The sequence below is a fragment of the Cibotium barometz genome, chromosome 8 (assembly GCF_041138505.1).
Source record: "Cibotium barometz isolate CiBa-2024 chromosome 8, ASM4113850v1, whole genome shotgun sequence".
Lineage (NCBI taxonomy): Eukaryota > Viridiplantae > Streptophyta > Polypodiopsida > Cyatheales > Cibotiaceae > Cibotium > Cibotium barometz.
Window position 1 is genome coordinate 25,023,837 of NC_141053.1, and position 10,548 is coordinate 25,034,384.

General features: G+C 39.4%; 1 protein-coding gene across 1 annotated transcript; it reads right to left on the reverse strand.

Moving 5' to 3' along the window:
• Window positions 1-4,422: 4,422 nt before the first annotated feature.
• LOC147636076 (uncharacterized) lies at window positions 4,423-8,621 on the reverse strand. The gene is made up of 8 exons (XM_086801516.1): window positions 8,220-8,621; window positions 7,616-7,960; window positions 7,425-7,493; window positions 6,922-6,993; window positions 6,705-6,833; window positions 6,416-6,496; window positions 6,067-6,273; window positions 4,423-5,691 (listed from the first exon to the last, which is right to left on the reverse strand). The coding sequence occupies exons 2-8, from the start codon at window positions 7,898-7,900 to the stop codon at window positions 4,642-4,644; spliced, it is 1,893 nt and encodes a 630-aa protein (XP_086657642.1). The 5' UTR covers window positions 7,901-7,960; window positions 8,220-8,621; the 3' UTR covers window positions 4,423-4,641.
• Window positions 8,622-10,548: the final 1,927 nt, after the last annotated feature.

The following is a 10,548-nucleotide window of genomic DNA, read 5'->3' on the forward strand; positions in this document are numbered from 1 at the left end:
TGGCCAAGGACTTGCTTGTGGGTTTCACTTCTATCCAAAGAATCAAGCCAAAATCAAAGGTAAACCCTAATTTAATGGTTTTTTCTATTCTTCTCAATGATTTTCTTCTTCTCAACCCCTCTAATGCTTGAGAAGCTTTCAATGGAATGGTTTTCTCTTGAAATAAAGCTCTCCAATGATTCACAATGTTTAATTAGATTAATGCTAATTTTTATACTTAATTACAATGTTTTTTGTTAATAAATCTCTCTTGAACAGATTAATCATCTTTATGGCTAGATCCTTGGTAGAAGGATGATTCTTAATGATAATCTCTTCATTTTAATCCAAACTCTAGGCTTGACAAGCTAGAGAAAGAGATTAGTTATTTTTATGATTTTAATCTAGAAAAAAAGGATGATTAATTCTGTTAAACTTGTGAGCAATACCATGCTAGTATTATCTCTAAATTAGCATATTTCTATTATCTCTCTAATTTGCCTTTTCTCTTGAGAGATTTGGAGCTTCTCTATTCTCCATCCTCTCTTGGAGCTTACTCTCCCTCTCTTGGTGGCCAAGGACTTGCTTGTGGGCTTCACTTCTATCCAAAGAATCAAGCCAAAATCAAAGGTAAACCCTAATTTAATGGTTTTTTCTATTCTTCTCAATGATTTTCTTCTTCTCAACCCCTCTAATGCTTGAGAAGCTTTCAATGGAATGGTTTTCTCTTGAAATCAAGCTCTCCAATGATTCACAATGTTTAATTAGATTAATGCTAATTTTTATGCTTAATTATAATGTTTTTTATTAATAAATCTCTCTTGAAAAGGTTAATCATCTTTATGGCTAGATCCTTGGTAGAAGGATGATTCTTAATGATAATCTCTTCATTTTAATCCAAACTCTAGGCTTGACAAGCTAGAGAAAGAGATTAGTTATTTTTATGATTTTAATCTAGAAAAAACGGATGATTAATTTTGTTAAACTTGTTTATGATATAGAAAAATCATATTAACTCATTCTAAATTGAAAGAGGGTTATGCTAACATTTTTAGAAAAGTGAATGGATGTGAATGGATGTGATGTGAATGGATGTGAATGGATGAGAATAGATGTGAATAGATGTGATATAATCTGAATGAATGTGAATGGATGTGATATGATCTAAATGGATGCGAATGGATGTGATATGATCTAAACGGATGCGAATGGATGTGAATGGATGAGAATAGATGTGAATGGATGTGAATGGATGTGATATGATCTAAATGGATGCGAATGGATGTGATACGAATGGATGCGAATGGATGTGATATGATCTAAATGGATGAGAATAGATGTGAATGGATGTGATATGATCTAAACGGATACGAATGGATGTGAATGGATGAGAATAGATGTGAATAGATGTGATATGATCTGAATGGATTTGAATGGATGCTCACGAATGGATGTGAATGGATGTGAATGGATGAGAATGGATGTGAATGGATGTGAATGGATGTGAATGGATGAGAATAGATGTGAATGGATATGATATGATGTGAATGGATGTGAATGAATGTGATGTGATGTTAATGGATGTGATTGGATATGGAATGATGTTAATGGATGTGATTGGATATGGAATGATGTGAATGGATGTAGGATGATGTGAATAGCTATGAATGGACGTGGAATGATGCAATGTGAATTAATGTAGAAGAATGTGAAGTAATGAGAAATGACGTGGAACAATGTGGAAAGATGGGAGTTCATTAGAAACTATATTTGTATATGAAAACTTGTTTTTAAAAGGCTGTTTTATGTCAAGAATGCTGGGGAAGCACTTTGACTATCTTGTCAAATAAGGTCGTGTGAGGACCTAAGTGAAAAGGTTGCAAACAACAGCTGACGGAGAGTCAATGAAGGACGTCTCGCATTGCAAGGTCGGTCAAGGTCTTGACTAGCCTCGGTTCGTCGATTAAAATAGTGAGCCTCCGGTACTGCGGATGAGGGACCAAGGAAGTGGCCTATGAGTGAAGCGCTAGGTGACCTATGAAGGAGCCTAGAAGGAGTGAAGCACTAGGTGACCTATGAAGGAGCCTAGAGGGTGCTGACCATACGGTGCTCGGTGGGCTCGCCGCCCCCCGAAGATACCCACGTGTGCGTTGGGGATGAAAATGAGTTAGAGTTGTTTTCTGAACACGGGCATGGATCTGGTTGATTGGCCTTGCTAGTCTTCAACACGGATGTGTTCATGACCCTTTTACATGGACCTTATTGATTGATCTAGCTGATCTTCAACGAAGAGTCCATCTGGATTTTTATGTGATTATATTTTCGGGTACTATGAGCTAAGAACTATTGGAAAGGCCCCTAAATGAGCAGGTGGTGAGCGTTTTGGTTGAGTCAATGATGCCATAGGTACACCAATGAAGGAATGTTGGAAATTGGATCTAGATATTTTGGAGGATTATGATTCAAAATACTATGGTTTCATTTCAAGTCTGCTTTTAAAGACAACTAAATCTGTAAAAGACAATTTCATATTGGGTGCATAAGTGGTTTGTCTAAATTGTATTTTGCATGAGTGGTGGCTAGGGGGCCTGGGAACTCTTTTCCCTAGTACCTGGGACAAAACATAACCAAATTTTTATAATGGATCTTATCAATACAGTGGTTGGGCGGTTGGCTAACCCATGGGATTGGATAGAGTTAGGCTGGACTGATGGATCCCTATAATTAAAATTCAATTCTGTTCAGGTTACGATAGTTAAAGTAAATCACGGATAATCCTTGTTCTATGGAGAAGAATCAACGGCTGTGCCTCTAATGATCAGAAAAAAAGCGTTGGTCTCTATGATCCAAGTGCAAGTTCCTCCCTTGATCTGGCCATGTGATCCGTGGGTTCGGTCGGAATGAAAAAGGGAAGTTAAAGCCCTTGACTACGTTAGAAAAATTTTTCCCAGAGGAATCGCTTATGCCTTCTAGGCAAGGGAAGTTTTTCTGGGTTGGGATTTGGATGAACCGAGGCATTAGTTTCTTGTCTTGATATTCGTGGGCCCCTACGAGGACTCAAGTGGGAAACTCTGCCCTATGTGTAAGGTTGCGACTTCCGCTGCTATCGTTATATAGTGCACATAACGAATCATGGAAAAACACGGCAACAAATCCAGAAGCATGCTGAACATAGCAACCCACAATGCATATACCTAATCAATCACAGACACAGACGAAGAGAAGAATATACCACTCAGATGAAGGACGACATGCAAATTGCCAGCAAGGAACATCCAGAAGAACATGCCAACCCATACTACACAGAATAAATAAAGGAAAGACACGTAAAAGATTCGAGAAGATAAATCCAAAAGCATGCTGAACATGCCAAACCACACTACACATACCCAATCATCCGAGCAATCAGTTGAGAAACATCCAGAGCAAGAAGACGAAGCCCATGCAGCCCGTTGATGGAATAGGACGAACATTTGAGCAGCCACCACAGAAATATCCAGAAGCAACCGAGAAGACGACGACATGCAACTGACGATGGAATAGGAAAGAAAAAGATAAAATATAAGGAGCCATGCAATATGACACAATATGACACGTGGTAATCAATATGATAATTAATAAATGCACCACCACCAAACGTTTGGGGTGCATATTAATCAAAACACATCTACAAAAATTAGAAAAGAAACCTCAAGGATTTGACTTTTTATTGCAAGCAAAAATATACTTTCACAAACATTAAAACCTTTAAAAAAAAACAAACGCTTGGATGATTGACCTAAACAGAGAGATGATGCGCCTTAACTCGTTTCTTGAGAACGATGAACTGTACCTTGATACATGTTCTGATCATGATGAGGACACATGCTGCTCAACCCATTTCCTTGCACCATAGCTTGATCAATGTTGAACGTATTTCCTTATTACATTATGATGATAATCAATGTAAGGTGCGACGGATGATGGCCATGGTGAAGATGACGATGGCGTTAATGTTGTACCGACCGGTAGGTCAACCGTATTCTGGTGATAATGGATGGATTTCGGACGTACGGCAAAGAGACCCTTGATGATAATGATGATGAAGGTGCCAACCTATAGGTCAACCATATTCTGATAATGATGATGAAGGTGCCAACCTATAGGTCAACCATAAACTGATAATGATGTTGATGATGATGATGATGCTTTTACAATGTGCGGCGAGAAACCTTGATAATAATGATGATGAGGGTGCCAACCTGTAGGTCAACCAATACATCATCCATTTCCTAATGGTGATGACAATGACAGACGATGATGACGACGACGACGATCATAAACATGATGCCAATAGGATGCTGTCTGTTGGATGGATATGTTGAAAATGGGTTAGGAGCTGGCAATTGTAAAGGATGTAATGTTTTCTCTGGCAGGCATGTTTCATGAATCCCCTCCCCAGGGGGAAGTCTACCTTCCTCCTTTACTTGTGCAAAGTCTTGAAAATTACCTTACTTATATATTTTGCAACATATGTAATACAGATTATACCACCTTTAATATATTAATGATGTTCTGATTTCTTATGGCCCACCATAATTTACAACAAAATCCTATTAATAGCAAAGTCCAAGATGGCCCTCCAAAAAACCTTTGGATAAATTGTTATACCTGCATGCTATGCTATTCAGTATCAGAAGGCATTGATGGGGAAGCACTTTGACAGTTCAAAGGCCCTCCAAAGAAGATGGAAGCACCATCGACATGAAGGTTGCTGCTGTGTTCTTCAAAATTTAGGGACCGACAAGAGGCAGTGGTGGCTTTGTTCTTTGAAGGTATGCAGTCTTCTTCATGGTTACCACTGATGGAGCTCATCACTAGCAGGCTTTTTGACGCAGAGCCAGGAGATGAGGATTTTGCATGCACAGGCCTCGGAATGGGGCTGGGGCTGTCCATGAAATCATCAGCCACGTGTGCAGGCGACATCTCAATGTCCATGTCATGATGATGACAATCATTGGGAGGAGAATGATGATTATTGTAAGGGCTATAGCTCCATGGCAGGCTTTTGTCCTCTGCTAATGTTGGTTGAAACCCTAATGTGGTTTGATGATGATGATTATCTAGAGCAGGTGGGCTCAGGGTCCACATCATGCAGTTGGGTCCTGATGATATGGGCTGAAACCCTGACGTGAATTGACTTGATGAGCATGGAAGGTATCTCGTTTCGGATGATCTAAGGTGAAACCCTAAGGTGGACTCAGGCTTATGATGGTGATGATGCTGAGGGCTTGAGGTCCATGGCATGCCTTCGGTATCTGGAGACGTAGATTGAAACCCTAATGTGTGACAATGGTCGTTTTCTTCGTCATCAGCACTTGATTTAGCACTGCTCTCATTGTTGTTGGTGCTGCTGTTGCTGAGGTTGTTGGTGCTGTTGCTGTTGCTGTTGCTACTGCTGCATTGCGGCCACGACATTGCCTGTCCAAAAACTGGCAGTGATGGCTGCCGCTGATGCAGACTAGTAGACACCCGAGCCTTGGCCACTAGTCTTGACACTTCATCCATGTCCAGTCTTGCCAGCTGCCATGGGCTTATCTTGACCTTGTACCGATGGGGCCTAACATGGCGTGCCGCTGCCACTGCCACTGCCACCGAGGAGGATGATGGGGTTGAATCTGGATCAATTGTTGAAGGCAAACTCCATGGAGGTAATTGCGGGGCTACTTCGTCCTGTAGAAAATGTAGTGCAGGAGACCAGCTGTTAGCAGAGCCAGGGAAATCAATCAAAGATGTAAAATAAGGTAATTTATACTGGTTCAGTTGGAAATCATAACCAGTATGTGGCATACCATCATATGCACTCTGTATACTAAGTCAGATGGCTGCTACAAAACTTAAGAGTATCTGCATGCCTATGCTGGGGATACATGCTATGCTGACTATGTGCAAATATGTAAAACATTGATTCATTAGTACATGTAAAACCCATGTTGTGTCTGCGAGGACTTTGACTGAGTGGGTGTTGGAAATGATCGGCTTGCTGTCTGGATACAAAGAAACGAATAGGTATGTGGTAAAAACATAGTATGGAAGTTCTTTGTGCACCTGATTGTCTGAGTCCAAGTATACCCTTGGAGGGGTACACCATGCTCGCCTGTACTGAGCACCAAATGCACTCGACCCCACACTCCGGCTGCTCATGAGTGAGCTCACAGGAGAAACTGGAGGGTTGTGAGCATTTTCTTGGTCTGACAGGCTCTGCAGCTCATTCAAAGTTCTTGTGGCAATCACATAGTCATATGTTGTAAGCCCCTGCCAGTATACATCAGAGAAGAACACTATTTGTAATGCAGTGGTGTTGCCAGAAGTAGTGAAATGTAGCACCAACTCCGAGATAAAGGTGACACCCATTTTTGTGGCTATGAACAAGCAAAAAGCTAAGTTATGATTCTACCTTCTTAATGAGGAGAATGTGGAACAGTAACAGCTCTCCCACTGCTGCCAATGCTACCAAAGAAATGCCTGAAAAGATAGCCTGCACTACCATAATAAAGTTCCAGCTGCAATGCAATGTCAGAGCTCTGCTAATTTTTCTGATTGAATCAACAAGCTACTTACTGATACTTAATCTTTACCTAGCTCGCACTCAAGTGAACATTGAAATGTTTTTATTTCCATGCTTATTGGAATTGGGTCTTTAAGAAGCGAACTTTTCATGCCTCTTCAGGAAGAGGAAAGCATACCACAATGGCAACCACCGAACCTTTCGAGAATCTGCTGCCCAGTTTGTCATTGATTTTCTGACTGATACCATTGTCATGAAGAAAACATCTCACAATTACTGTTGCCCCCGTGACAACCTCCAAAAGCATCTGCATAAGTACCCCACATTATAGTATAACGGGAAAGATGTCAAGTATTTCAAAGAGCGATGACATGTTGAGCATGTTCAGTGCTTACAAGGCCAACAGTCACAGCCATGAGAGCTAGAAAAGTGTTGTAATTCCTCTTTCCTACGCAGTTGTTGATCCACTGTTCAGCAATATACACACACACATGTCAATGGCACTCCATGTCTAATCATGACAGCTTGAGACTGATCTGTCTAAGCCCCCCTTACAAGGAGGGAGGTCATTTGAGAGATCTGCATAGGCCTATAACTTAAGCCAATGCCAACAGCCTTTTTTAAGTGCAACAAGAAATCAATACATGTATCAGTGACCCACACCCATCATGACGTACATGTTGGTGGATTACACACACCTTGGCATTGAACCATCCCTCTAGCTTTCAATGTTTTCTTCCACTTGTCATTGTACTGTTTTAGAATGGGGATTTTAGGGCCTATAAACGCACAAAGAGATCTCAACTACCTGTCCCTCATGGGTAGAGGATCTCCCACATCCAACCTCCAATGGGCAAGGATCTGTCTGTAAAGACCCTTAGATGTTAAGTACACATACCTTGCAATGATGGTCGAATGCATATACGCATTTGTCGCAGCTCTTACAATGTTTGCTGCATGTACTGACCTGCATCCGACATAGGGTATTGTTTTAGCCCACAAAAATCTAGTATCAAGCAAATCTATGATGTAGGAAGATGGTGCGGTTTCGGTTACTAGACATGATGTTACATGTTTTTTAGGACTTACCCGCCTGTTGCAAAGCACGCAGTTGAGTGAGTTTGAGATGGTTTGTGATGATGTAGTGTCATCTCCCATGCAATCATCTGCTTCTGATAAACACAGCAAGGGCAGTTTGGCGAATCTTGACAGTGCCAAGAATGCACCCTTGCCAGCATTTAGATGGCTTTGTATGGCCAGAGAGTGAAGTGCTTCCAGTTTCAAGATTGAATCTTGAACAGTGTCCATCTTTTCTTGTGATATAATAATGCCATTCATATTAGAAATGGGCTTGATGGGGATGTGTATCGACATGCCCTTGTCTTCTGGGTTGATAGCTGCACATCGAATATAAAGGAAAAACACTGCAGTAGCCTGCAAAAAAGCAATCACATGTTGCCATTTTTCTTTTAATAAAGGGATAAAACGGAACTTTGATACCAATAAAAACAAATATTGCATTCATTTTCACGAAAATAAAAATGAAGTTTTGAGTACTCAGTAATATCAAAGACTCATTTCATTGAAAATCTGTCAAAACTAATGCCCAAAAACAAACTGAAAATATGCCTGCTGCTATAAAAATTTTTTTTTTGGTGTTTTTTTAAACCGCTCTTTTAGCAGATCAGCTTACCAGTGCAGTATAGAGGACTGTAAAAGTTGAAATAACCTCTTGTTTACCCAAGAGCGGTGCTGAGAAGAGGTAGAAACAGACCAGCAGACACAAGAAAGCTACGATTGCAGTGATCTGCAAGAAGAGAAGAAAGCGCGGAAACGGAGAAAATATTCTGAAAAAAATAAGCTATCTGATCAAAACAGAAGCATTTATTTTAGTACTGCAGATTGCAACAGATTATCACTTGCCTGTAGCCTGTGGAAAGGAAGATGCCAGCCATGGCGCCTCATAGCGGTGGTGGTGTTTTTTCTCTCTTTCTTTCTTTTTTTGGGAAAGGGAGAACGATAGGTGAGTGTTGTAGTGAATTCTCACAGCCCTTTCACAGAGGCGTTACTATCTCATCGCTCGTTCCATCATGAAAAGTTGAAGTTCACCCCAAATGTGAGATTGAAATGAGGGAGACTGCTTTCCTCCAACGGTCACTTTGTATTTGAAAATTTGAAAAATGCTCAAAACAATGATGCCCCCCACTATCTAGAAATCCAATTTACATAGCAGTGTTCACAGAGAATATTTTTCTTCTCAAATTGAAAAAAAAAATCTTGCAATTTTAAAATTTACAAGTTTTTCTTCAACATTTACAGGTTTCTTAATCAAAATAAAACTAAAATGCTTAAAATTCTATCGGTTCTTAAAATTGCAAAATTATTTTTTACAAGTGAGATCGTGAATTTTGCAGGTGCATTGTAAGGGTTTGCAGGTTCTTTGTGAACACTGGTACATAGCTATGATAATAATATCAATGCTCGAAAAATATGTTTTTTTCAACCCAGGCAATGCACAGGCTTAACTTGGATTCAGACATGAAAATCGCTAGAAATCATATAAATGTGGGTATTTATAACTAAAATGTACAAATTTCATCCCTTAAAATTAAAGGCAATATACGGAGATTTCTAAATTTTAGCTGGGAAAATTACACTACAAACCAGGTTATGTGAGCGTTGGATAGTATTATCAGCTATACTATGTTTAAGGGGGTTTCACACACGGCCAAGTGGGACACACATGTGCTCACTTCTTGCATTGAGTGCCTTCTACTTTCACGCAGAATTATTTGCATCATAAGGACAGAGGCCAAGTTTTGCAAAGGAAATATTATTGTGCCCATTTTGGTACATATTGCATCGATAATGTAAATTTGAGAGACTTGGTGTAGAGAGAGAGAGAGAGAGATTGAAAAAAGAACAAAAACTAATCAAAACATAAAAATTTTCCCATTTTCTAAAAATAATATTTAAAAAACAGCCACATAGGATGGCTAATCATCTCGGCTATCATATGGTGGCGTTTTTCTTTTCAAATTCTCTTACTCATATGTGTATATGCCTTTGGTTTCTGCACTATAGCTATAAAAAATACATTTCACTACCTTATCATTAAGCTTAATCTGCATCTGAGATGGCACATGTGTATATGCTGAACAACCAAAACATGCATGTGCTCAATCTTAAATTTTTTGTTGAACCAATCTTCATAAAGAGTGATAGTTTTTAAATCTTTAGTGTGGCACCTTTTCAACACAATAACTGCTTCCATCTAAAACTTGTGCAGACTACTGATCTTTAACCATGCATCTAACCATCTCCATGAGAGTTATGGTTCTTCTCTCCTTAACACCATTTTGTTGTGGTGTATGGGAGTTGTATATTGATGCTTAATGCCTTTTTGTACCAAAAAGTCTTTGAAACATTATCCCCCCTCTCTATTTGTACGGAGGGTTTGGACTTTTAACTAGTTTTATTCTCAACCACAGTAAGAAAATGTTAAAAATGAGAAAATACCTTTGATTTTTCTTTCATCGAGTAAGACCATCCAAATTTGTTATAATCATCAATGAATGTTATAAAGTAAAGATTTCCTCCCAAAGATAGGATCCACATTGGAGCACTACACATATCACTATGTATAAAATGCAATTTGTTTGGTTAGCTTTGTTTATTGTATTGTTTAGGAAAGTTTGGTAAGAAAGCTTACCAAGGATACATCCATAAACATATCTATCTAGGGGATCAAGTTGAGGTAGGACCTCTAACAATCTATGTTTCTGCAACAAGTATTAAACCACCAATAGATGTATGGCAAAACCTAGCATGAAAGCTTACCACATAAATATATCTAGCTAGGGGATCAAGTTGAGGTAGGACCTCTAACAATCCATGTTTCTCCAAGTATTAAACCTCTAACAATCCATGTTTCTGCAAGTATTAAACCACCAATAGATGTATGGCAAAACCTAGCATGACACAACTAGGTATCTTTCATTACATTTGACGTATCTACTAGA

Bases quoted from the DNA above. Each gene is read 5' to 3' on its own strand.
- LOC147636076 (XM_086801516.1), bottom strand. From the start codon at position 7,900: ATGTCGATACACATCCCCATCAAGCCCATTTCTAATATGAATGGCATT. The intron at 6,994-7,424 runs GTATGTGTACTT...ATTGCTGAACAG, and splicing joins CATTCGACCATCATTGCAAG to TGGATCAACAACTGCGTAGG. The intron at 6,274-6,415 runs GTAGAATCATAA...GTATACTGGCAG, and splicing joins ACATTCTCCTCATTAAGAAG to GGGCTTACAACATATGACTA.